At 44.9% G+C, this 27,427-nt stretch overlaps 1 protein-coding gene across 2 annotated transcripts; it reads right to left on the bottom strand.

The window, feature by feature from the left end:
- Window positions 1-1,687: 1,687 nt before the first annotated feature.
- On the bottom strand, window positions 1,688-25,788 carry CDX2 (caudal type homeobox 2). Of its 2 annotated transcripts, XM_033146415.1 has the most exons (3): window positions 25,193-25,788; window positions 10,301-10,446; window positions 1,688-2,852 (listed from the first exon to the last, which is right to left on the bottom strand). In XM_033146415.1, the coding sequence occupies exons 1-3, from the start codon at window positions 25,695-25,697 to the stop codon at window positions 2,649-2,651; spliced, it is 855 nt and encodes a 284-aa protein (XP_033002306.1). In that variant the 5' UTR covers window positions 25,698-25,788; the 3' UTR covers window positions 1,688-2,648. The 2 variants fall into 2 exon arrangements, with proteins under 2 accessions (XP_033002306.1, XP_033002307.1); XM_033146416.1 differs by lacking the exon at window positions 10,301-10,446.
- Between the last annotated feature and the right edge of the window lie 1,639 nt (window positions 25,789-27,427).

The raw sequence follows: 27,427 nt of genomic DNA on the forward strand, positions 1-27,427 counted from the left end.
ACAGATAACTGGGTTTAAATCACAAAGCACATCCTCGTGAGATACTATGAAAATATATGGAAAGCGTGTTTTTTTTTTTTTTTTTTTAAAAAAATAATCAGGTCAATTTAGCCAGCGGTATTTTATTTATGCTATTCGTATACTACTTGGTTAACAAAGTTAATTAAAGAGCATACCAGTTTTTTTTTTAATTTGGAAGAACTAGCCCTGTGATGAAGAGTCTGGGTTCAAAACCTTGCTGGGCTCTGACCAGTCATGATCAGTCTAAGACGGCTTCGCAGGATCATTCTAACAGTGGAATGGCACATAACTGCAAGTGGTGAAATCAAGTGCTCCTTTGAGGATGTAGGGGGTTCAAATGTGGAAAAATATAAACTGAACTTGAACTGGTCCAACATTTCCCCCGTCACACTGGCCAACCAGATGACTGTAGGAAGCTGGCAAGCAGAACTAAGCACTCTTCTGCTCATGTTCCCCAGCAACTGGTGTTAAGAGACACCCTGCCTCTTAGACTGGAGGTAATATAACCATCATGACTAGTGACCACTGATAGCTTTATCCTCCATTAATTTGTCTAATCTCTGTTTAAAGTCATTCAAGTTGGTGGCTGTCCCAACATCCTGTTAACTATGCACAATGTAGTGAAGTACCGGTACTTTATTTAGTCCCGAATCTTCCAATGTTCAGCTTCATTGAATTTCCCCGAGTTCTAGTGTTATGGGAGAGGGAGAGAAATCTCTCTCTCCATGTTCTCCACAGCATGCATGATTTATAAACCTGTCATGACCACCCCCCCACCTCACATCTTTTCGAAACTAAAAAAGCCTCGATAACTTTGCCCCTTCAAAGAGTTTTTCCAGCCCCCAGTAATTCTGCTTTCTCTTTTCTGCACTTTTTCTAGCTCTACAATAACCTTTTTCAGGTGTGCTGAGTGACCAGAACTACACACAGTATTCTTTTATTTTTATTTTAAAAACAAAAACAAAAAAACCCTTGGATATTACCTGGAATTTTGGGGATCAATTTGGTAATCTCATAATCTCCATTTAAAAAAAACACAACAACAACCTTGTTCCAAATAGATCCAGTGAAATCAGTACAAACCTAGGCTTGGATTCCCCGTGGATGCTTCTCACATAACTGTAGCATCGAGTTATGACTTGCACATGTGAATGAATCAATCATAGATACAATAGCCCAGATAATTATTTTCCTGTCACCCAGTGTTGTATAATTTAGGGTTGCCATATTTCAAAAAGTGAAAATCCGCAAACAAAAATGGTTGAGCTTCTTTTGCAAAATCTCAAGATACAAAAAAAGAGGTTTTGGAACTATTTTAAAGGAAATTTGTCACTTCCGACATGGATTGCCATACGACAAGGTTTTCCTGGACATTTTCGGCTGCCGAATCCTGGCTATGTCCAGGAAATTCAAGACATACAGTCATACCTCAGGTTACGGCCACTTCAGGTTGTGTGTTTTCGGGTTGCGCACTGCGCCGAACCTGGAAGTACCGGGACAGGTTACTTCCAGGTTCGGGGCTTCGCGCATGCACAGAAGTGGCGAATCACAACCCGCGTGTGCGCAGATCCTGTGGGTTGCGGGCGCTGCAGGTTGTGAACCTGCCTCCCATACAGATCGCGTTCGCAACCCGAGCGTCCACTGTATTGCAGCCCTACTATAAGCATGCTCCTTACTCCAGGTTGGCCCCCAAATAATTTACAATTTAAATCCATTGCAGGGTACAATAGTGTTGTTGTACAATTCAGTGCAGGAGCTGGGAAGTGGACTTGGGATGTTCTCCATGCAATGCAGATGCTGTACCACTAACTGTGGTCCTGAGTGCCTCATATATACCGGTAAGTTTTCTGCAGATGTAAACCCTGTCTTTTCTAAACATTTGCTGCTTGAGTAACCACCTCCTGATCAAAATGGATTTGCTTCTTTCCAGTTTGCAATGCCACAGACATGCATAAATCTGAAGTGATGGCCTTCAGCGCCAACTTTGCGGTCTCTTGTGCAAGCAATTTGTATCAAGCCATTTCTTTGGAGCATTTCAGCTGCTGCTTGTCTCAATCTTCCCCGCGAGCTGTCATGTAAAACAGTGCTCCTTTTGATATATCTAGAGTACCAGGAAAACAAAGTGAAATATGCTTTAACCCCCCCCCCCGTTTTCTTTCGCCCACTAATATTTATCATTTGCTCAACAACATTGGTAATAAAAAACAGGAATAACGAGAACAAACAAACAAACAACAACAGAAGGCATTCCAGGCCCAGTTCCCTGAGATAACAGTGTTTTTCATTTGCAAAGAGGAGTGTCAGTTGTGTGGCACCTACCACAAGTGTGGAAACGAAGTGAAGCAAATTATGGGGGTGGGGGGAATCAACTCTCCTCCCATCCCCTGTTGCAACACAATGTGGGTTGATCACAGTACATTGTGTACAAATGCGCAGCAAACCAAAAGCTGGAGTGTGGTGCTGTGTACAGAAGTCCAGGTGGGAAGCAGAGCCACCGTGTCCCCATATCGATTTCACCAATGGACCAGTGGCCTTTCCCACCAGGGGCTGGTGTGCATGTGTGCCTCCCCTTCAATGAAGGAGAGCAGGACGTATCCAGCTACTCAGTCTTTTCTCCCCAGCGGCTGTCACTGTGCAGTGGCTGGCACTAAACCGGGAGCACCCAACACTCCTCCTCCATTGGGGCCGGAGCCGGTTGTCCCTGGCTGCATGGAGGACACTGGGCTCATGGGTTCTGATCCACTGTGCACACCCCCTGGCTGAGACTGTTGCAACTTCTTCTTGTTGATCTTCCTCTCCTTTGCCCGCCTGTTCTGAAACCAGATTTTCACCTGGGGGAAGAGGAATACAAAATAAGTCCCAGCAACTTAGTGCTATAAACCCATGATAATGGCTCTCCCATTATCCCACTTGAAGATTCTGGAGATTGAACCTGGGAATTACTGCTTGCAAGGCAGATCCTCTACCACAGAGCTATGGTCCTTCCACATTACGTGTTTCCTCAATATGTACTAAGAAAGTACAGTACTTTATGGACTACAGCTAAGACTGCATTCCTACACTTGCTTACCTGCGAAGGAGGTCCACAAATACAGTGGGACTTACTTCAAGAAAAGATTCAGAGGTTTGGGCTGTTTGAGCAAAAAAAATCTTCCCATCCTGCAGAAAAGGACAGGGTGTGGAGAATGTGTAGAAAGAGGGTGGGCTCCTCATAAATTCCTGAGAATCTAAGCTCTCCTTTTCAAAGTAGAAAGATAACATGTTTTCAGGGGGAAAGAGGGAGCAAACAAACTTGTATTGTCATGGAGATGGAACACAATTTCCATATTGTTAAGTTTGCATCTTCTTAGCAGAACTTTTAGGATCCTGAATTATTAAATTAGAGGTATCTCTTTTTCCTCACACCAAAATGTAATGGTTACAGTCTGGCCCAAGTGATACACTTCTGAGCCCCTTTAATTCAGTGGAAGGGTGTTAAAGAGTGCATTTGGACATACCAAAAAAACACTTTTGTGTCTGCACTCTGCAATCACACTCATCCCAGTTTGAGGCTAATTAGGTTCACTTTTGGGCTAGCCACACCCACATTTCCAGGCATTAAGTCACATATGACAGCAGGTGCAGAAAACTCCATGCAGGCTAAAGGAAGACTGGGCTAAGTGGGCTCAGGAGAAACTGGTTCTGTAATGTGGAAGGAAGAGCCAGTTACCCACAGAGCACATTGGCTGATGGGTGTGGTCCTACCTCCACCTTCTCCCAGAGCAGTTTTGCAACTTTAAAAAAAAAGAAGATGATTGAGGTTTACAGTCAATAAATATGTTTTCCAAAAAAGCACCCAGTGAACTTCTAGTCACATAAATGAGGGGCGCTTTTAAAAATATAAAATGACAGCACATGATCAACCTGAAACACAATAGGGGGGTAGACATGACGACTAACCCACTATTACAGGATTTAGGCCAAGGGCTCCCAGACTGTGATCCAGGGACCATCAGTAATCTGCAAGCTTCATTCAGGTGGTCTGCACCATGTCTGTGGATTTGTGGTTGAAGATAAGAGATAGCACACTATTTGCATTAAATGCTTACACTGCTTTTTAAACTGAATTTTAACTGCTTCTTTTATTTCTTATGTTGTATCACTTTTTCAATTCTGTGGAATAGCATTGCTGTTGAAATACGACAGATGCTCACTAGGTGCACACTCTGGAAATAATTAGACATTTTTGTTCTGAGGTACTTCCCAGCTGGATAAATGAGTCTTTACCATGAGTGTCCACTTATTGGGATTTTAAGTCTTGTTTTAAATGTATTTGTTACTGTTGTGCCTTTAACTGTTCTTAATTATATGTAAATCACCTTGAGATAATGGTTTAGAAGGCAGGTAGTAAATGAATCAAAAAGGAGATAACAACAACACTACTAATACTAAATGCATAGATAAGAAATAAAAGAAGCAATAAAAATACAATAAAAATCATACAGCATCTAGCACAGGGCATTACAATTGCTGTCACAGAAAAAACATCAAGTGGTCCAACAATACCCTCAATAATTTTAAAAAATTTAAAGTAATCAGTGGGTAAACATTAATTGTGGGGCAAAAATGAGTGGGAGGCTCAATTCACTGGAATGAAAAGTGTACCAACCTCTGTTTTTAGATACATATGTACATATACTTAAGCATGTTCTTAATTTTCCATGGAAATCAAACAAAGTCAAGTCCAATTCACTTGGACTGAATTGTGCTCCATGTTTATAAACTAATGTGTGAGCCTCCAGAGTTAAAATTTCAACCAAACAGGGCAATATGATTTCTTTGAGTATGTCATGTTCTTCAACAACAGCAACTGAAGAGCTAATAAAATATAATGATGACATTGTTATCAGGTGTTAAAATATAATATCAGGAGCAGAATTCCAAAATCTGCTGCAACTCAATGTCTATACTGTATTTGGTGGGTATCAAAAGCAGTGAGTGTATATTCAGCACAGGAAATTGCCTCTGTGTCTCTAGATGACTTCATTCAATGTAAGAGAGGCCCATGGCACACCTCCTTCCCACTTCAAGGGTCAGCCCTGTAGAAAAGAGCCTTGTCATGTGAACACAGGGAGCTGCCTTATTCAGAGTCAGAATTCTAGTCCGTCTAGTTTAGTATTGTCTATATGTTCATCTTTCCCCATAGTGAGGAAGACCTAAGTTGCCCAAAAGTATGTTAGTTGTGGGATGAGATACATAAGTAGCAGTCAAGTACAACATTTCTTGTTTTCCTACAGTGTACATGCGAGGGAATGTTTGGTCCAGCCAGTCAAAAACTTCCTGTGCTCATAAGTACTGCTGATACATTGAAATCTTTTGGTGGTTTTCAATGTATCAGCAGTGTTTACATATACTTATGAGCACTGTTCCTTGAAATATCTTCCACCATATGTGTTTCCTCTGTTGTTGTTTTTTGCAGTGTATTGTTGTATTCATGTTAGTATATTTTATATTTGTATCTATTTTTCAGTCTAAAATTTCAGTTACCTATGACTTTGCTGAAGAAGTAACATCGGAACAGTGCACCTTATCTGGAATCACTGTCCAGTTTCCGTCCACTTCAGCCTCGTTGGACCATTACATGACCTACTGTTCCATCCATGCTACAGAGACTTTTTCATACTTTGCAATTCTGCTCGATTGTATTTGATGCTATTGTATATCACTGACATAATAAGAGTTTTTCTAGAACTGATATATCTATATTTAGGACTGGAAATTGTTTTGGCATGCTGAACATTAGTTTCAATTTAGAATGGTTTGCTCATGGGGGCTATTTTTTCAAAGTGGCTAAGCTGGGCTCCTCTCACCCCATTTTAAGGGAATATATATTTGGAGTGGGAAACTAATGGCAAGCTCAAAACAGGAAGAGTGGGAATGGAAAAATCAATCCCAGGTTTATATCCAAAATAAAACCACAGTAGCAAACGGATATGGAACATTAGAGCTTAGCTGATTTCTTACAGCTTTCATTGCCAAACTGGGACTCTAGAAATCAATGCAGCCATCATCAAAACACCAGCCCTTATATAAGTGACAGAAGAAAAGGAAAGCCATTATGCACATGGGAGCCTGACTCAGAACGAATGCATTTCCAGGAAACCCAAGGGCACTCGGAACAGGGGTGGCACTCAGAAAAGCTAGAAACACAACTCTCTTGGACTTTGAGAATGAAGGTGTGTGACTTTTATAATATGCGCAAAGACTGCAGTTATGGAGGCTGCCTGGAAAGTCTCTTAAGGTGATTGGAGTGGAATAAACAAACTCTCCCTCCTGAGCATGTTGATATATACAAAGCAGCCTCATAACCCAATATGTGAACTGGATATATGAGCACACATGGAGTTGTCATTTCCGCCTCAAACCTAAAACACTGTCCAAGTGTGCCAAGATTCCATGGACACCGAAGGGATTTAAGCAAGTTCTCAGTGCTGCAGCTAGGTCATTTCAGACTCTGGACTTAAGGTTCAGAATGCCTCGTGAGCATAGACAGAGCATACGTTCTCAGCACAATAGATCCTCCGCACTTCTGTAGGATCACAGAAAAAGCATTCCACATCAGAGGTGCTTTTCCCATCTCCCATGTTGCATGAAATGGGAAATGAAATAGTAAAGGCAGTGAAATGGCCCTCATCGCTTTTAGATTGGCCACATTGTTATGAAACTTTAATCCAATATTTCCTGTGTCTCTGGAGCAAAGCCCAGTGGCTTCCTTTGGTGAGCCAGTAGCCACTTGTTTCAAAGTAGTGCTGAAGATCCCTTAAAACTAGGAAAGGGGAACCTGTGGCCCTCCAGATATTGATGCCTGGCCAACATACAACATCTAGGATTGTGTTCAACAGATAGCGCCTCAAGCCAAAATTGTGTGTAGTCAAAACACATTAGGTTCAAATGTAGGTGGGATTACCAAACAGGTTTTTTTCCCAGACACCCACCCCAATTTTTTCAAAAAAAAATGGTCTTTTTGCCAAGTGCATAAAGCTGAATGTGCACACGTTAATGCATGTAAATTGTGAATAATCTGTATATCACTATTTGAATGAAAATCAAGTGAAATTCTCAAGCCATGTACTCCAGAAAGGCAGGGGCGGGGGGGGGGATTTGCCCTCTTTGTGCATTTACCTACTTTATTTATAAAGCTACAGAGGGCATAACTTGGCTAAAATTGGGGAAAGTCAGAGAGTGGATCTTGTTAGATTTGATTAAGGGCCCCATACCTCCTTGCAATAAAGTATCAATACACTCTGGAGAACGTCCAACCAGTGAAAATGGAGTACGCCAAAAGCTAAAGAAAAATGGTTAATACTGCTTAAAATTACAAACTATAAACTACACACACACACACACACACACACACACGCGCACACACACCCCACCTCATATTTACCGGTATGTTTTGACCAGAAATCATATCCTCTAAGGAGAAAGTGATGATACCGCTGGGTTTTGTGCAGTGAGTGAGAGTAATGCTGCATATCATATGCTGAAAGGCACTTTTATCTTGAACGACTTCTTAAATTCCATGGCCAACATCTGGCATTATAAATAGGTTATGGGCCAGTCAGGAACCTTCCTTGCAGTTTTGATTAAAGACATCCAATTCTCTCTCTCTCTCTCTCTCTCTCTCTCTCTCTCTCTCTCTCTCTCTCTCTGTGTGTGTGTGTGTGTGTGTTTGTGTGTGTGTGTGTGTTTAATCACCATGGCCTGACCAGGTCTATCAGACATTAGACCTGGAAACCTTTTCATACAAAAGTCTTCAGTGCAGCCCACAACAACCCCCAACACACTCCGCATAAAATTGTGAAGCCACAGAATGAGTGCTCCCATGGAATGACTGCTCAGCCACATACCTGTTTTGGTAGTTGGCTTTTGGGGTGACAGTGCTACGTTGCACAGCAAAGCAAGTCCATGCGTACATAATAACTTTTTACTGTTATCATGCTGAATGTTTAAAGAACAAATAACCTGCCAGAACTAAAAGGGTAGCAATGCTTTTAAAAGGGGTGGGGGTGCGGATGACATCTATTTGGAGTGGATTGAACGGCTTGCCATCAAATTCATGGGGAGTTGACACCGTTCACGAAACATTGTGATGTGGTCTCTGCAGGGTGGTCTGCCAACCGAAATGTGACACCAGGACGCTTGCCCTAGATTGTAGCATTCTCTTGGAAATAGATACATCCAGGGAAATCCTATGATTAAAACTGATCCAAGGAGCAGAAGTGTTGATTTGCTCAAAATCATTTCCTTGACTTGAGCTGATTGACTCTGGAGTGAATCTTTGTACAAACTTACAGCACTGGAAGTGTAGTGACCTAGGGGGCAGGCATAGGCAAACTCCGGCCCTCCAGGTGTTTGGGACTACAATTCGCATCACCTCGACCACTGGTCCTGATAGCTAGGGATGGTGGGAATTGTAGACCCAAACATCTGGAGAGCTGGAGTTTGCCTATGACCTAGGGCATGAGTTTTCCAAACCTCCATTCAGCCATGAAACCCACTAGTCTCCACCAGTTAGAACCTCACTGGGTCATTATGAGGATAAAAATGGGAGGTGGGAGAGCTAGTACAAATGTTGTGAGCTCCTTGGAAGTGAGATGATATTGCCATGTAAATGAATACCCCTCACTTCCACTGCCATAGAACTTAGCCTCATACCTACCTAACACTTTCAGCACAAGGACTTGAAAGGATGTTTTCAAAGGGGACACATAAACATGCCTTTTAACCCACATTTCTAAATGCATGCATTTCTAAGTTCATGCAGATGAGAAAGCCATTCTGAAATCCAATAATGCATGCTTTGAATCAGAGGTGGGGAACCTGTGGTCCTCCAGGTGCTGAGGGACTGCAACCCCATCAGCCCCAGTCAGCATGGTTAGTGGTAAGGGATGATGGGAACTAGGACCAACCCTGCCATTAGGCAGAGTGAGGTAGCTGCCTCAGGCAGCAGATTTTAAGTGTCAGGAAAAGGAAGCAAATGGTTAAGTTTATTTACTATGATTTTGCCCTCCAAGAGGCACTTAAGGGATTTCTTTGCTTCAGGTGCTAAAATAACTTAGCTGGCCTGGGGTATTGTATGGCTTCATCTTTTCTGGAGCAAGAAAAAACATTGAGCTAGCCCTGATGGGAGTTGTAGTACAAAAAATTCTGTAGGATTAAAAGTTCCCTGCTCTTGCACTGAATAGAGGAAGGGGTATAAACAGCTGCAGTTCATTGGAAGTTTGGTTCCTCTTCAATCAGGTATTTAGCTGATGTGTTTGTGGGAGCAGGGTTTTTTTGTTTTGTTTTGTTTTTGTTCTAACTATTTAGTTGTGCTTTTATCTTGTATTTTTATCTTGTAAACTGCCCTGGATAAAGGGCAGTATATAAAATTTATTATTATTATTATTATTATTATTATTATTATTTGTAGTAGTAGTACATAGTAGTAGTAGTAGTAGTAGTAGTTTAGCAAATAAAGGAGTATAGCACACACAAAAATAAAGATACATTTTAAAGTTAGATTTCTATCTCCCATATGAATGTGAAAGCTGTGGTTTACAATTCCCTTGAGCCAAGCAATTTCTCTCGTTCATTACAGAATCCAGCTTTGCCACTTAGCCTATACACAATTAGCAGCCATAGCCAACTCCTGGCTTGCTGGCAAGTATACCTATATAATAATGCCTCTCTAGACAGAAAGGCCAGAGCTTAATAGGAGAGCACATCCTTTGCATGCAAAGAGGTCACAGGTTCAATCCCTGACTGGAAAACACCCCTGTTCAAAATCCTGGAGAGCTGTCGCCAGTCTGTATCACCCTTAATGACCTAGGTGGACCAGTGTCTGATTCAACAGACGGCAGTTTTCTAAAGACACCATGTGCAGGAAGTCCCATGCTTTTGTTCTTGGAAGGACATTAGCTGACATACTTTTTTAAAAAAAAAACATGAGGCTTTTAAGAGAGCAGGTGGCACAATGAGTCAGTGCATCTGGCTGTTAAACAGAAGGTTGGTGGTTCAAGCCCACCCAGGGATGGATTCCTGAATTGAAGGGGGTTGGACTAGATGACCCTTGGGGTCCCTTCCAACTCTACAATTCTATGATTCATGGGAGGACCTTGGCCTGACTGGTTAATGGATTGTACTGATAAGTTTTTTTTTATGGACTGAAGCTAAAGCACCATGCCAAAGAGGATTTTCTGGGAGGCTGCAGGGGCCTTGGACATCTTACAGAGCAAAGAAATAGCCAAAGTCGCACCTGTCTCTCTGACAGTCCCAGATTGGCTGCCAGTTCAGCTTTCCTCCGAATCGTGATGTAGCGGCTGTAGTGAAACTCCTTCTCCAGCTCCAGCCGCTGGTGATCTGTGTAGACCACGCGGTACTTGTCTTTCGTCCTGGTTTTCACTGAGGAGAGAGATGCATGTCCGTTAAAGGAAGTGCGATTACAGCACCATTTCTTTGGCGCATTCTTTGGACGGTATATTTGGAGAACGTTTGGCTTTAGCAAGGACCTGGCCCCTGTAAAAAAATCCCCATTCGTCTCTAGCAACTGAGGCTTCTGTAGGCAGTTGACCAAAGCAAAGCAAAGCAACATTTCAAAATATCCCTGCTTGGCATGTTTATGCAGGAGGGCTTCCAATAACCCTGGGACTTTTCAGTTTCCAAAACTTAACTGTTGCTTATTTCCACCCCATCCCCCCCCCCCCCGCAAACACAGCAGGTTAGAAGGGATCCCTCTTCTTCCTGCTAGTTTAAATTATAAGCCCTCAAACGTCTGGCTTCAAGAGGAAGTGATTTTCAAACAATGCACGCTTGTAAAAAGGAGGCAGCTGCTGGGTTTATGGCCCCCAAGCCAAACACACACAAAAACACAACCGTAAAGCAATGCTTTGGGGGGGGTGCACCTTGATTTGTGCATCTACATTATTATTTGGCACTCTGTAATTTGGCCTGTTATGACTTCTACAAACTTCCACTTACTAGGAATGGAGTCCCAAAACTTCAATAGAATTAATGGGTGGTATTGCACTAAGTGTTACTCAGAGTAGACCCATTTAAATTAATGGAACGAACTTAGTCATGTTCATTCATTTCAGTGGGCCTACTTTTGAGTAAAACCTAGTGGAGTGCCACTTCTTCAAGTACCGTAAATGTATTTTTGGAGAATAGCTCTCTGATATGCACAACCCAGATAAACAGACACTTTAAACTTCAGTGGGAGGTATTTAATACACATATTTCATTTTTCAGTTTACTTTCAACATGCTTGAGTTTGGCTAGGTCTTGTCTCTGTGGTTCAATCCAGTGGGAAATTCTCCTGCACTCATAACCCCCTTGAAATGAATGGAAGCTGCAGGCAAACATAGTTCATTTCATGTGTACAGTCTCACTAGATCATTTACAAAGTATCAAAACAAGCCTAGGAACCGCGTTGTTGCTTTTTGGTAAAGTCTTGTTAACAGTTTTACCTTTGTCCCAAACAGATCACTTAATATTGGAGATCAAAGTATCAGTCATTCAAATTGTGCTTAATTTATATCACAATAATAAACATTTTTAGAACTTGGGAATCAAGTCCCAACCGTTTCATCTAAACTACCTTCTGAGTCAAAAATATCTCACTTACACAAATGTGTATAAACTCATATAAGCAGTGCTGTCTTAAGTCACAACCAAACTAAAGTTTAATTCCCATTTATTTCAAAGGCGTGGGCGGGAGAGTTAAACACATGTTTTGCCCTATTTCCACTGAATTATATTTCATAGAATCGTAGAGTTGGAAGGGACGCTGAGGATCATCTAGTCCAACCCCCTGCAATGCAGCTGTCCCATACGGGGATTGAACCTGCGACCTTGGTGTTATCAGCACCACACTCTAAGCAACTGAGCTACTTCATTGCCTTTTTACACAAACCAACAACAACAAATTGCGTGTCATTGTGCAGTTTATATAATATAGTGGTACCTCTGGTTGCAAATGGGATCCGTTCAGGAGGCCCGTTCACAACGTGAAAAGCCCCCAACCTGAAGTGCCATATCTGCACAGGTGCGTGGTGCGATTTGGTGCTTGTGCGCATGTGCAAAGTGCAATTTAGCGCTACTGCACATGCGCGAGCGGCGAAACCCAGAAGTAACCCTTTCCGGTACTTCCGGGTTGCCGCGGGATGCAACCTGAAAAAAATAACATGAAGCAAACATAACATGAGGTATGTCTGTATATATAATGCATCACAAACTCAAGAAGTAATGTGCTATGCTGTTTATTTTCTCATTAAACTGCATATCACACATAACATATTTCCCCATAAACTATTCCCTCTTTAGACATGGGCTATCTACTAAGATAGGAGGATAAAGTTTTGTGGTATTGTGGGGGGGGGGGAGTCACAGTTGAATTGGATGTGGGGGGTGAGGTGGAGTGTACACCTCTCTAGTAATGGAAATTTTACACACATAAAATTTGCAATTCCTTCCAGTAGCACCTTAGAGACCAACTAAGTTTGTTCTCTAAGGTGCTACTGGAAGGAATTTTTTATTTTATTTTGTTTTGACTATGGCAGACCAACACGGCTACCTACCTGTAAATAAAATTTGCAGACACTCCAAGGAGGAAACATTTGGATTTCTCACACATCTGATATATGATGTGTTGTCCTTAGTTTGCAGGTGTATACATGGATACAGAGGCGAAAGATATAAACAATGGGGCCAAAGGTCATGACATGCAAGAGGCATAATAGCCTGCAACATTTCAGTGCAAAGATCAAGTGCCTATAAAGATAAGTACATTCACAAAATGGTCATTTCCACAAACACACTACAATAAATCTATTCACATTTAAGGAGCTACAAGACTGTTGTTGTTGTTGTTTTTCCTGGCATGATCATCGCCCTTCTGGAAACTGTGTTGCCCTGCTCTCGGCTAGCCTTCGCAATACAGAGTGGGTAAGCAGAAGCCGCTTGTTTGTTTAAACTGTGAGGCAGCTGGAAAAGAAAGTAGCTGTCTGGCCCTTGAAGGCAAGACCTCTGAAACGGAATCCACAAATTAAAACTTCAGATACACGTACTTTGTTATCTATGATCAGTCAAATACAAATCCCCATTAAATATGACAGAGGCTGCCTTGCCATGGTTATCTGTGCCCTGGTAACCTTTAGATTAGACTGTGGCCGTTCAATGTAGGTGAGGCTGCCTTTGAAGGTTGTCCAGAAACAATGGAGATGTACGATAGCTACCTGGAATCCTTATGGAATGCTTTCCCCATGAAGGCTTGCCTGGCACCCACTTTGTAACCCTTTTTGGTGTCAGGCTAACAGAGCAATCCAAACCATGTCTGCGCAGAGGTTAAGCCCCATTGAATTCAGTGAGGCTTACTCCCAGGTAAGGGGGGGCTAGGATTGCAGCCTAAGACATATATGCTTACTCAGACATTTGGATCTTATGTATGTTTCAAAGGGTTTCTCTGTTTTGTTTTATATTTCATTGCTTGTACCCTACTCATCGGTTTTTTTAGTAACACGAAGGGTGGTAAAATAATGTTTAAGTGATGATTAGGAATATATCACACCAGTTCTTGAACAGCTGCACTGGACCCTAGTTCATTGCAGGGCAGATTTCACAATGCTGGCATTGATGCTTCAAGCTCTTCCTGACTTGGCACCAGGGTACTTGAAGGACCTCCTGCCACCACACCAACCTGCCAATACGCTAGGGTCATGGTCATGGAAGAGTGTTCTGCAGGTGCCTTCAAAGGAGATGAAGTGGGTGGAACCAGGAAATATAATCTTCTTGGTGGTGGCACTCCACCTTTGAAATCTCTCTCCAAGGAGAGGCATTTTAAAACTTGGAATTAAGTTTCAACAATTTCCTTCCTTCCTTCCTTCCTTCCTTCCTTCCTTCCTTCCTTGGCACCTATATTTGGTGCTCTCTCTCTCTCTCTCGACTTAAAAAAAAAACCCTAAGAAGAAGAAGAGTTTGGATTTGATATCCCGCTTTATCACTACCTGAAGGAGTCTCAAAGCGGCTAACCTTCTCCTTTCCCTTCCTCCCCCACAACAAACACTCTGTGAGGTGAGTGAGACTTCAAAGAAGTGTGACTAGCCCAAGGTCCCCCAGCAGCTGCATGTGGAGGAGTGCAGACACGAACCCGGTTCACCAGATTACGAGTCTACCGCTCTTAACCACTACACCACACTGGCCCTAAATTTGCGTTGATTATAAACCACATTCTTTCCTGTTCTTTTTTTATTTTATAGCTGTAGTTATTTGTATTATGATGCTATTTTAATTTCATGTTGTGTAAACTGTGCTTTTTAAAAAAATTAATTAAAAGGTGAGATCTGAGTTTATTACTAATTATGATAAAATATGTAAAGTGATTTATCTGGTTCCGAAACAAGCACTCTTGCTTATCAATAAAAGTCCATGTAAAACAACTGACTTCCTTCCAAACACATGAAGGCATCAGTGCCATTCACAGCAAAAGGATTGAATTGATTTAAATATGCAGGCAGGCCCTATCTGGCTGGGAGATCAGCTCTTTACTCCTGCAGTTTCAAAGGATTAGAAAGCTTTGATTTGAACACTGCCACTTGTAAATGAGAGATAAACCACAAGAAACAATATTCTACGATTCTATAAGGTACTTCACCTTTCATTCAGAATAAGCTTCAGTTAATGCCATAATTATGAGAACCTATATATTCAAAGTGGAGCGCAGATCAGTCAGTTTACTTGTTCTAATCTAGAATAAAGACCAGTGGGTTTTACTCAGAAGGCATTAAAAAGCACGCTTGGGAAGTAAGCTTAATTTACACCAGTATTTCTTATTACAAGTCATATGATGAGATGGCAATAGGAACGGGGCAATCCACAAAGTCAATTTTATGACGAATGTAGGAGCTCTACAGTCATTTAGGCCAGGGCTTTTTCAAGCAGAGCTATACACAAACACATTTGGGCCAGAGCGTAAGAAGGAGTGGCTTCTACCTAAATTTCAATTCCCCCTCCTGGTTTGAAGGTTTATCTATAGATCAATCTCGTTATAAAACGCAAATGCAAGAACTTGCCAATTCCAGTACTTTTCTACATTTTTTCTCCTCCTAAAAAAAACCTGACTGCCCCATTCCCTGGGGAATTTATTCCCAGGACAGCTGGCCAAACCAGGAGAATAAATTGCGCCATGACAATTTCAAATTCACTGCGCTTCCCAAATTCACTGCGCTTTCCAGGCGTCTGTTTGCGACTGGCCTTTGGTCTTTTCTCCCGCTTCTCGTTTAACTGGTTCTCTTCTTAAACAGACCCCCACTCGCACCACAAATAAATAGAGAGATCTGAGCTTCTTCTGCCTGCCTGTAGGTGTTTAATGGCCGGCAGGCTGACTTTGGTGAGGCTAAACAAAAACAAAAGGGGCAGAAAGGCGCGGCCCCTGCAGCCCCCAGACAAAAGCTTCCCCGCGACGAAGACAAGGCTGATCAGAGGGAGCTCCCTGGAGCCGCTCAATGGAGAACACGAGCGCCGACAATGCGCTACAAGGCGATCTTATCAAAGCGAGGAGCCTCCGGAACGCCCCCGAATCGCAGGCGCAGGCGGGTTGCCTGGAACAAATGGGCGGCAGGCGCTTTCATTCTCTCCTCGCGCTCTGCGCGGCGTATTTGAATGGAGACAGTCAGGTCCCTTCCCCTCCCCACTGCGGGAAAGGAAGAAAGGGGTTCGGAAGAGGTTGGGCTCCTTGAATTCAAATGCACCGGGGGGGAGCAGGGAGGGGGCTCCTAATAAAACGCAGAAGACCTAGCCTTCCCAGTTTCAGCCATATTGCCCCCCTCCCTTTGAAAATAAAACAAAAAACACAGCAGCTGGGGGGAAAGGGGCGTCCAAAACAGAACAAAGGAGGCGGTCTTCCACTGGGCCAAAAAACCATTGTTGCATCTAGCTCAGTGCTGAGGACACTGGCTGGCAGCAGTTTCAGGCTCTTTCCCGGGTGCTGGGAAAAGAAGATAGAGCGTTCTGCAGGTCCAAGCTGGTGCTCTGCCTCTGGGAGTTTATAATATGACTCTTCTCGGGAGATGCCGATCCTGGTGGATCAGGCCAATGGATCCATCAGCCTGTTTTCACAGCAGCCATGCAGGTTGGGCCACTTACACTTCCCCCTAATCTGAGCAAAATTGGAAAGGGAGAGAAACATATGGCAACCACTTTTCCCAAGCCACAAAAATGACCTCCTCTTCCTCCTTCTGTTAAATATTTTTTATTAATTTTCAATTACAAAAGTCCAATATTATATCAATACCAAATAGCAATCCGAATACCAATCAATTACACGGCCAATTAACAAAATTTATGTGGCCTCCCACCTGCTGTACTTCAAGGTCTGATTCCCTTTAATTCTGCCTCCAGACTATTTTTCAAACCAAATACAATCCACTCTTGATAAAATGACATTTTTATTTAAAACTTTTTTTAAAACCACAAGCCCATTCAGACTTGGACTGGCGTCAGGAAAGCTGTTCTCCTAAAATGGCAGAAGCATTTCAAGGTAACCCTGAAAGGCACCCTATAAATATAGTTTGGGGTTTTGTTTTGTATTTATAAACAATAATAATTTTAAAAAGGGTCTGAGCACATGCATTGCACATTTTCCCACATTATTGATAACAGCAGCCTGTGTTATCTCAAGTATGATGGGGGTTTTTAATAAGAGGGAAGACCCAGATCCAAAATCACAACTTTACAGAATTGTTGTCCAGGTTAAAATAATGTAACTATGTTGAGTAAAATCAATCAAGGACCAATTAAGGCTTTTAGGGGATTGAACCCCTGCACCTCAGTTCAAAACTGGAGCGCAAACCCAGCCACACTATTCCATGGATGAAGTCACTCATATCATATATCATATCATATCATATCAGCCTTCACCAGCTTGGTGCCCTCCACATTTTCTGGATTACAACTTCCATCAACCTGGGAGTCCAGAAGATCTGTGAGGCAAGAGATTTATGAAGTCTGATTTACAGTACAGTATATTCACACAAACTTTCCCCAGCGAATCCCAGGATCTCGCTAACTAAGAGAGAGATTCAGAAGACAAATGATTTAAGACAGAATGAACTGGCAGAATTGCCACTTTTTGTTTATTTGGTTGGATTTGCTGTTGTTTTTAACCCCAAGTCCTTATGCTTTTTTAACACCTGGCGAGTGACACCCCCAAACATTTAAGAGACCAGCCATTTCCCGCAACTGGGGGGAAACTTCCTCTGCTTGGGAGCAGGGCATGAGGCAGGGGAGGACGACAGCCTTTAAGAACTAGGTAGAGCTTAGAGAAGAGAAAATAATGGGCCTGATCCACTGGAAAGTTTCCCTGGATTGTGTCAGAAAGCAGACATGTCAGTTAACCATTTGCAAATATTTTGTCAGACTCTCAAGACAGGAGAAAAATAATAGAAGCTTCTTTCTGACTGGATTACTATCTATGTATTTAAGTGATCTCTCTCTCTCTCTCTCTCTCTGGGATTTTTAAGGGTGATAGCCAATGTTAGTTATACTCAGAGTAGACCCATTGAAACAAAAAGACTTAAGTAACTTTAGTCCACCAATTTCACCCTAACAGTACAATCCATGCCTACTCAAATTAAGTCCTATTGCATTTGGTGGGGCTTACTCCCAGGTAAGCCACTAAGCCAGATAAAGACTGCAGCCTGAGGATTTTGCATTGCATTATGTAAAGATGCATTTAAAGTGTTTAGTATTGTACTAACATTAATGTTATTAGTGTGGCAGCACTCTCGCCTTTGGGAACTCCCTGCCTATTGACATCAGACAGGCCACTTCAGCGCCTGCTCAAATCATTTTTGTTTAGGCATCCAGGTTTGTTGAATTTTGACATGTGTTTTAATCTGGTTTTTAGTTTATCGCTAAGATATCATATTTTTTGGAATGTTTTAAATAGCTGGTTTTAACTGTTTCCTTGACTTACATTTTTTTTTACTTTTGTAAACCACTTTGTAGTGGGGTTGTTTTGTGTTTTGGTTTTTACAATCAAAATGCATATACGTTTTATGATATAAAGAAATGATAGAGATTCTGTGATCACCACGTGGGAGCCACATAAAGGCCAATCATGCCTCCTAGAGAGGACTGCAGAAAATCAACCACTGGTTTGCTTGGGGGTGAAGATATGGGGTGGGCGGGAGAGAGATCCCCCCCCCCCATCTACTGTGGAGAATTTTGCAATCCACCCAAGGGCCTGTTCCCACTCTCAGCTGCCGCAGCCACCAATGCTCCCTCCCTTCCCCCGCCCAGGAAAGAGAGAGAGAGAGAGAGAGAGAATGAGAGAGGAATGGCAGATTTCAATATTGACTGCGAAAAGTTTCTGTTCCACCTCCCTCTCCTTTCTCTTCTTTTCCGGTGAGGGGAGGGCAGGAAAGGGGAAAGGGAGGAACAATAGCAAGGAAGGTGTATATCAAAGCAAGATAGGTTTAAAGCCCCCTCCTCATGACAGATGAGGGTCTGCCAAAGAGAAGGGAGGAACAATATTAGCATCACAAGTAAGACTAAGGGGACGCCTGGAGGACCCTCTTGCCCTCTGCGACCTTTTCCTAGAGGTTGCTTCTAAGGTTGCTATCCTAAGGACACTCACTCAAGAGCAAGTGGCACTGATCTCAGTGGGACTTTCTTCTTAATAAGGATGGTGAAGGATGTGCTGTACGATCAGCCTTCCCCAAGCTGGTGCCCCCCCCAGCTGTTTGGACTATCTAACTGAGATGGATGCTTTAGCTGAAATTGCAGGGGGTTGGACTAGATGACCCTTGGGGTTCCCTTCCAGCTCTACAATTCTATGATTCTAACTCCACTCAACCCCCAGCCCAGCATCTGCTTGCAGGGCCTCAGAATGGCAAAGGCCAGTGCTGGCTTTAGGATGGTTCCTCTGCACAGGGCATCTAGCTGAGGGGGTGCAAAATAAAAAAAAATAAGAATAGCCTATATTTAGATGGGTACCTACAGAGAAGATCCATTTAAAAAGCAGCTGTGCCAAAAGGAATTACTGTGAAAATAAGAAATATTTAGGGTGTGTGTGACAAGTTTTTTCTTCACTCAAGGCACCATATTACCAGTCTGCACTTGCAAAGGCTACTGTAGATGCAGAACCTCCTGCTACATCCATGATCTATATTTATTATTTCCAGTCTACATTTTCATTAAAAGAATATCACGGTGGTATGCAAGATATAGTAATGAAACCAGCAAAAAGCACCCATAGAACTTTAATAAATACCAACTAGTTAAGAAGAGAACATTCATACTGCAACATTCATACAGCAGCTCTGGAAGAAGGGAGGGATGGCTTCTGGCAAACCTCTACTGGTGGGGAGTTCCACAGGCCCTGCCACACTAAAGTGGCTCAGTCTGTAGTGAAAGCCAACCCAACCTCAGAGGTGCAGGGAGCCACCAGAAGTGTCCCATCTGACCATCTCAGATGACTGAGGTGGAGCATAAGGAATCAGGTGGTGGTCCCTAAGGTCCTTTGGGTCTGAGTTGTTTAGGGCCTTGTGAAGTAACACTAGTACCTCGAATCTGTTTCCCATTCACCCCCATCACTTCTGCCTCTCTCTCATGGGGATAATAATGCAGGCATATAAAGCCAGCCAGTACTTATATGTGAGTGTTATTAGTCATTCCCACATTGCAAAAAGTGTGTTTGTGAGTTCATGGCAGAGCGGAGGTGTATGTTGACAAGGTCTCACTAATGTATTGGAATTCAGATTGTTATATTCTGGTCTAACTAGTTGCACTTGAACACAGTTTGGGGTGAGATATCTGTTTACAGCAGGATCCTGTGCATATCTACTCAGAAGAAAGCCCCATTGAGTTTGATGTAGGGTTGCAGTCTCCGTGCGTTTCAAGGGCATGGTCCAGTCAAAGGGGGAGCAATTTCTTGGCTCTCAGTGGGAGAGTCAAGCACACATAGGATCCTATTTGGTTTCAGTGGGACTTGCTCACATGTAAGGTATATAAGGCTGCAAAAGTTTGCAACAAACAAACAGAGGTAACCTATGGGAATTAAAATTAATGATAGGCTACTGGCAAGCACTTCCCTAGGTCCCAGAGGAGAAGGGGGGGGGACCTTTCAGATGTTGTTGGACCACAACTCCCATCAGCTCCAGCCAACATGGCCAACATCTGGTGAGCCACAGGTTCCACATCTCTAAACCAGGAGATGCAAACAGATCCTAGATACGTTTACTCTGGAGTAAATACCAAGCAATACAACTTTCCAGGGTTTCAGAGAGGATTTTTTTCTCTGAACCTTGGGACACTGAACCTGGGGGGGCTTTTTGCATACCGGAGATGCTACTTCCCATTGTGTTCAAATGTGCTTACTCTGGAGTATGCACAGTCAGAGGCACTGGGAAGCCCACCAAGACACGCTCTCCCCACCAGCGATGCAGAACAGACTTTGGAAAGGAGGAGGAGATATTTCTTGAGTAAAGGAAGGAGAGGGATTGCTCATCCCTGGCCGGGTGGCCAAGCCCTGGTCGGGGGGCTGCAGAGAAGAGCTGCCCAGCCGTGGATCACCTCCTCTCTGCATGGATTATTAGCAGCCCAGCTGGTCCTACAAAGGTATGCATGTGCCCAATGAGTCAGAAACCAATGCACAACCAATCGCGCGCACCAGCCAATGATTTAAGGATGAAGCCCGGCATCAGCTTGACAGGAAAGGGTCCTGCAGCAAGGCCAACGCGCGTGTTGTCGCGGAGGAGTGCAGGGGACCCCCATTGCCTCTTATTATTCTCAATCCAGAAAAAGTGCTAGATCAAGCTGTTCCCACAGGATCTTCAGATCAGCCTCTTGCATACAAGAACAATGCCTTTGCCCTTCTGGTACGAGGTTAGGAAGCCAAGCAGATCGCGCTTTCCTCTGGCGAGCAGCCGGGGAATCGATCTCTTCACTACAAGCTCATGTACATTTTATACCACAGGGCCCCTCCCGATGCTCTTGGATTCCAGCTCCCATCAGCCCCAGCCAGCATGCCCAATGGTCAGAGATTATTAGACTTGTAGTGCAATAGTCACAAGTTCCCCATCTCCACGCTGTGTCCTAAAACAGTTCTCACGAAACTTGGGTCTGGGCTGTACCACTTCAGACTGGGGGGGGTTCCCCCCATCGTGGCATGTTCATCTGTAGAAAACAAATCTCTGCCGGGAGAAAACTAGCAGTTCAGGAAGAAGGCTGGGCAAAAACTTCCCAGCATGCTAATCAAGGAATCTGTTTTTCATAGGGGCAATTCTTCCCTCATCCAAAATCTGACGTTGGTACAGCCCAGGCAATAGCCCTTGCATCTCCGTGACAACTATAGACTGCTTCTGAATTCTTAGTCCAATGTGGATCCGGGTCATTCAGTGTGCGTCTGTGTGTTTGAAGCTGCAAATACCCTGATTTTTTAAAAAACAAACCACTGGAAGTTCTCCTGCGCAAGCGTAGTTGAAAATTCAATGGGAGCAGCAGCGCAAACCCTTGCTAAATTTGGATTCATTTTAACGCGTCTTGCTCAAGAGAACTTTCCAGTCCTTGAGGCTGGTTCCTTGCACATGTTCGCACTTCCCAGTGTGTTTTGTCCTGAGACTGAACCTTCACTAGAATTAGTGAGCTGCTCATCAGAAGAACATTAGAAGTACATGGACCGACATTCGCAAGTGAAGGGAACTGCAAGAATGTGGAGGCTTCCAGGGCCTCTGGGATTACCGGTATACAACCAGTTTCCATTAAAGCAAATATTTCAGGGTCAAGGCAAAACAAGAATGCATTAGGTTAAAATAAGAGGTTCAGTATTGTTCTGACAATCCGACCATACGTACATTTTATCTTTTCGTGTGAATAATTCTACCGCTCTCTAAACTCTCAATATTTTATCCACGGGATTCTGAATGGATGACTGTATCACAGACTTCAAAGCACTGCTCACAGAAATTGTATAATTTACTAGCTGAGCCCTTGGATAGAAACCGGATCCTACAGGCATTACTCAAGAGTAAACCCGGGGGGGGGGTTTTCATGAAACTGCCTTCTGTTTCAGATTAGTAGAAGGATTAGAGTTTTAAAACCGATTACGCTTCAATTCTAAACTTAAATTCAACTGCAAGTAGGTTACATTACTTGATATTCAACCTTGAGTGCTTTCACTGCGGGTTACCACTTTCCCTTGTAGGTAACAATTTATATGCGAATTTAGTGGTTTTCTTTTAAATATTGACAATAAGGAACAAAGGTTTTTTTTTTTTAAGGAGTTGTATATTTGCTCTTCAATACCACCACCACCACTGCCCCCCCCTTTCGCAAATACACCAAAGTTTCCAAAGCAAGGCTCCTCCACTCTCTGCGCAGCCGATCAACTCCAAGCGGGAAGTCCCAGAAAACTCCCTGCTTTCTACAGTCGCGCGTCCACTGCGCAGGGCAGCAGCCGATGCGTCGTTCAGATCCCTGAACCACACACAGTCAGCAAGTCATCCGGCTTCAAATATCACTAGAGAAGCAACGTCAGCCGAGGCCCTCTCCTGCTCCTGAGCTTTGATCCTTGCTCCCGGAAGGGTGATCTTAGTTGTCTAATTAACGCCAGCAACTTGACGCGTAAAGAACAGAGGTCCACACATCGGCCCCCAGCCATCCGTGGCCGGCTCTCTGTTGTTGTTGTTGTTACACACACGCACACACGAGCTAGATTCTCCAGCTACAATCCCCCACGGAAATCCCCACGCCACCATTATGGTATAATCCGAAGCATATTCACTCTGGTTTAACTCCCACTGAATTGAATGGGACTTGCTTCCTATCCAGGCTGCAATCCTTCATAGACGTTGCCCACAACGGGGGCTTACTACTTCCGAGTGAACATGCCTATGATTTGCGCTATTAAGTGTGTTTATTAGGATTGCAGCTTTTCAGGGGGTTCCCGAGCTTTCAATTTCTGCCTGGGTCATGCCTCCCGCGTTCATTCATGCCCGCCTACACATCTGGAACACATTCAAGTCTCCGGGGAGCTGCGCTTCGCCATAATATCCCTTTCTTACAAAAACCCAGCGATGAGAGAGGGTGGAGATAGCTACCTATTCTGCGAAGCTGAGAAGCTGGACACAGGTCCGGGGACCACCGACTGCCAAAATCACAGATCTTTCCGCATCAAGTAATCCTGGCCTCACCTACCCTACGATCAAAGTTACGGTAAGGAATGTCATTAGTACAATACGTGGAGCGCTTGCAGCGCTCGAAATAACCCTTACAAAAGCCAAGTTATTTATATTGGTGGTGACAAAGGAGCATAGGATCTGCCTTATTCAGAGTCAGACCATTGGTCCCATCTAGCTCAGTGCTGTCTACACTGACTGGCAGAGGCTCTTCAGGGTTTCAGACACGGGACATGCCGGAGATCGAACCCGGGACATTCTGCATGCAAAGCAGGTGATCTCTCACGTAGCTACGTCCCTTTCCCCGAAAGAAAACGTCGGTGGGAAACCCCCCTGCAGATTGGAAAGGCCTTAGGGGGACAGTTCCTGCCAGCCACAAATTTCAGCTCGGCGGCAGTGCTTGGATTTATATATGGGGCTTGACCTCGCCAGGTTGAGAAGCTCCGTGAAAGGGAAAGTCCCATTAATTTGCAACGGGACGGATTCCCCAGGAAATGTGTGCGTGTGTCTCCTGTGTTTAGAATGGCAGTTTTAGTGCCCACATGCTTCAGTTTAACTGGCTCGGGCGATAAAGATGCCTGTCTCCAATCAGATCTGTAGTTTTGTACAGTCTGGAAACTCACCAGCCCAACAGGAATGAATCCCGGAGGAAACTGACCAGGCTGGAGAGAGTCTGAGAACCTTTCTGGTGACAGCCCGGCTCATCCAGGCTAAATCTGTGAAATAGTTTAAACGGTATTGGAGAAGCGCAGCTGCAGAACGCGCAGTTTCATTTGGAAGGAAGTGCCCCTGCTTTCCACGGGATTTACTTCCATGTAAATCCTGAGCTGGGATCCTGGCACAAATGTAGGACATATGACTTCAGACGCGGTGGATCTGAGATTCATGCTCCCCTGAAGGGCAAAACACCCGTTGGTTTTAAGAACTGTAGAGAGTCGCGATGTCTCAGAGAAGCAGTTCAGTTTTGTGGACTGCAGTTTGTGGATTTGCAGCCTGTTAAGCTTATTTGCCACCGCCTTTTACACTCAGATCCGAACCAGAGAATGTGCTGGCTCGCTCTTTGTTCCTTTGCCCACTATTAATGAACTACCTTCCCCAATATTTAATGCACGAATCTAGCTCAATCCTGGCCTTGTCAACTCAGGAGTGAAGTCCCGCTGCTTTCACTGGGATTTACTCAGTGTAAGCAAGGCGTACACAGCCTTTACCTCCGAGCAAATGCCTTTTAAGGGGAGGCAGAGGTATAATAAACTGACAGGACAAGGTATTCCTAGCCCGTAAAGCGCCACTGACGCCAGCGGACTTACTTCCGAGAAAGTTTATATGGAATCTGGAGTAGCGCGTGGCTTTCAAACTTAGCAGGAAATAATATTCGTTTTTAAACTGACACTGCCTTAGGCTAGCACAGGAAGCCTATTGATGATGACATTCGTTTTAATGGTTCGGGCTTTACGAGGGAACTGGATACTAAAAGCGAGCAGGCGCGCGCAGGGCGGCCCAACCCTCCGGCCTCACAGCACTGGCGATCGGCTCCACCATCCCTGCAAGACACGCCAACCCTGGATCCAGTCCGAATATATGTATATTTCCAAAGGAAGGCTCCGTATGATGGCTGTCTCGCTTAAATCCGAGAGAGATCCTCACACCAGGCCTCGGTCCCCGACCAAATACCCCCAACACCGGGCTCAATTTAATCGAGGTGTGCGCGTCACCTTAACCCTTGAAACGGGAAAGACCAGCCGCGGTCCCTTCCAGCGTTCTTGCTTTCTTAGCTCTTCCGTCTTTCCCCTCCCACGGCAACCGTGCCCCGGCGCTGGTGCAGAGTGCCGCTGCGTCGCCTGAGCCCCACTGAACAACTTCGGCCCGCTGAGCCTGTAGGTGATAAGGTGACCAGGCTTCCTCCAGGCCTGCGCCCCACAGCCCCTTCTTCCGGACACCCAACGAGCCATCCCTCCCTGCCCCTTCTCCTTCCTTACCGGGTCCCCCTGCCGTGGGTTTCCTGATCCAGTCGCAGGGGTTCCGCCTCTGGCCGCCCGGAGAAAGATGCTCGGCGCCGGGCGGCGAGTTGAGCGGCTGCATCAGCCCCCCGGAAGCGGGGACTCCGCAGGGGGGCGCCGGCGGCCCCTGCGCAGGGTGATGGTGGTGAGGGTGCGGGTGGTAGTCCCCGACGGGGCTGTAGGCCAACCCTGCCGCGCCGGAGGGTCCGTGCACGGCGTTGGCGGCCGCCCCAGGGACGCCCCCCTGCCCGTAGCCGTTCCAGTCATCGCGTAAAGGTGCCCCGTAGGCGCCGGGCCAGGGCGATCCCGGGGACTGCGCGTTGTCCAGCCCGATCCCGGCGGGCACATGGTAGGCGCCGTAGTCCGAGTACTGCGGGGCGCCCACGAAGTTCTGCGCCGCCGCCAAGTTGAGCCCCCCGGCGTGGCGCACCGAGCCCGGGTACATGGAGGCGCCGTCTTTCTCCAACAGGTAACTCACGTACATGGTGGCCGGAGGCGAGGGGCTCTCCTCCACATACTGCTGCAAGGGCGCCGGCGTTGGGCTCCTGGCCTCCCTTTCCTGGGGGGGAACCCGGTGCGCTGCGAGGATCGGCGCTCACCCGGTGGTCTAGGGGCCCTCCCTCTGGGCGCAGAGGAGCCGAGAGCGCAGCCGACGCGCGATGGTCAGGGAGCCACTGGCTCCATCGGCCGGCCAGGCTCGCCGCGCTCGGGACGAGGCTCCGCGCTGTGTGTTGACAAGGCGCTCTGAGCAATGGCCAGGCCCGGCCCAGCACCCAAGGCAGGTGACGTGGAGAGGGAGAGGGAGGGAGGGAGGGGAGAGAGAGGGAGGAAGGGAGGGAGAGAAGGAAGGAGGGAGGGAGGCACCCGGGTAATATAGCTGCTCCAAGCCCCCAAAGAAGATTTGCATTTAAAAAGATAAGGCAGAGGGCAGCGACCTGATCACAGAGACATATTCGGGCCTTTATTGTTTAAGAGCTTCCTTCTCCCATTGCAACCTGGTGCACTTTAACCTCCAATCACAGGTTCAAAGAATGGGAATCCGAAGAACTTGCAAAAGGGAGAGCGGAGCGAAGGGGCGGGTGGGCGGTGGGCGAAGGTGGAAGCGCACCGAAGGTCTGGAAAAAGAGCGCCTCCCAAGAATAAAAATAAATGATGCGCCTCTCTTTGATGTGAGGTCTTGGAAAAGGCCTAAGCAGTTGGCAATGCTGAGAAGCGCCTTCCGAAGGAAGAAAACAGAGGATCTATGTTGGCCAAAAGAGAGAGAGGTTTCCAGGCCCAGTTGCGCACATTTCAGTCTCCCCTAAAGGGAGAAAGTTAAAGTCTAGGAAGTGGGAACTTTAGGCTAGGAAAGAAATTGGCCAGACTCTCTCTCTCCCCCCCCCCTTTAAGTGTTCCCTTAACATTTTAAAGCCCGTTTACTCATTAATAACCAATTGCCAGTTTAATCCCGGATAAGGAGGCGGCAGGCACAAAACGCCAACGCCACGCACGACCCCAAAAGAGAATTCAGAATGTCAAGGGTTTTATCTTAATTTCTTTAGGGTTTTGTCGTGTGACAAGAAAGCCCCCGATTCCCTTATCAAGGTGCAGACCTGAACACATTTAGGAAAATCCCGGGTTACACTCACGGAAGAAAAACACACACATTGAGGCTTCTTACAGACTATACATTTTTATTTATTTCATTTTATTTGTTGGTTAAAAGTTACCGAGGGCTGGTCCTATATATTTTTCCTGGTGCAAAGCTATTGGGATTGGGAATTATATTTGACCAGTCCGTTCCATAGGCTTTCCGCCTCTCTGAACCTGCCCATTACTGAGGATCATGAAAAGAGTGGCTTTTATTTATATATATGTTAAAGCATCCGAATCCAAGGCAAATTTTTAAAGAGGATCAATTGAGTCTCGAGCCAGCTAGATGGAATGGACAAAAAAGAAAATAAAGAGGCAGACAATCGATGTTCTTGGGGCGAAAAGGTAGGAGAGTCAATTGCTAGTCAATTTCATACCATTTAAAATCCAAAGCTTTTTACTTTTAAACTAGGCTGATCTGACTGTATATATTTCAGTACTGTTCTATGGAGAGATGGATCTGTTGTTGCTGCTGCTGCTGCTGTTGTTTTACAGAAAAAGTCCCGAAGAATATAATTCTAACAAAGGACAGTCTATCAATATACAATGAAACCGGAGCAGAAAATGACCTTCTCAAGACAC

Source organism: Lacerta agilis, chromosome 4 (assembly GCF_009819535.1).
Source record: "Lacerta agilis isolate rLacAgi1 chromosome 4, rLacAgi1.pri, whole genome shotgun sequence".
NCBI classification, from domain to species: domain Eukaryota; kingdom Metazoa; phylum Chordata; class Lepidosauria; order Squamata; family Lacertidae; genus Lacerta; species Lacerta agilis.

Bases quoted from the DNA above. Each gene is read 5' to 3' on its own strand.
- CDX2 (XM_033146415.1), bottom strand. From the start codon at position 25,697: ATGTACGTGAGTTACCTGTTGGAGAAAGACGGCGCCTCCATGTACCCG. The intron at 10,447-25,192 runs GTAAGGAAGGAG...CTCTCTCCTCAG, and splicing joins ACCCACGGCAGGGGGACCCG to TGAAAACCAGGACGAAAGAC. The intron at 2,853-10,300 runs GTGCGACTTTGG...CTCTTCCCCCAG, and splicing joins TGGGACTGTCAGAGAGACAG to GTGAAAATCTGGTTTCAGAA.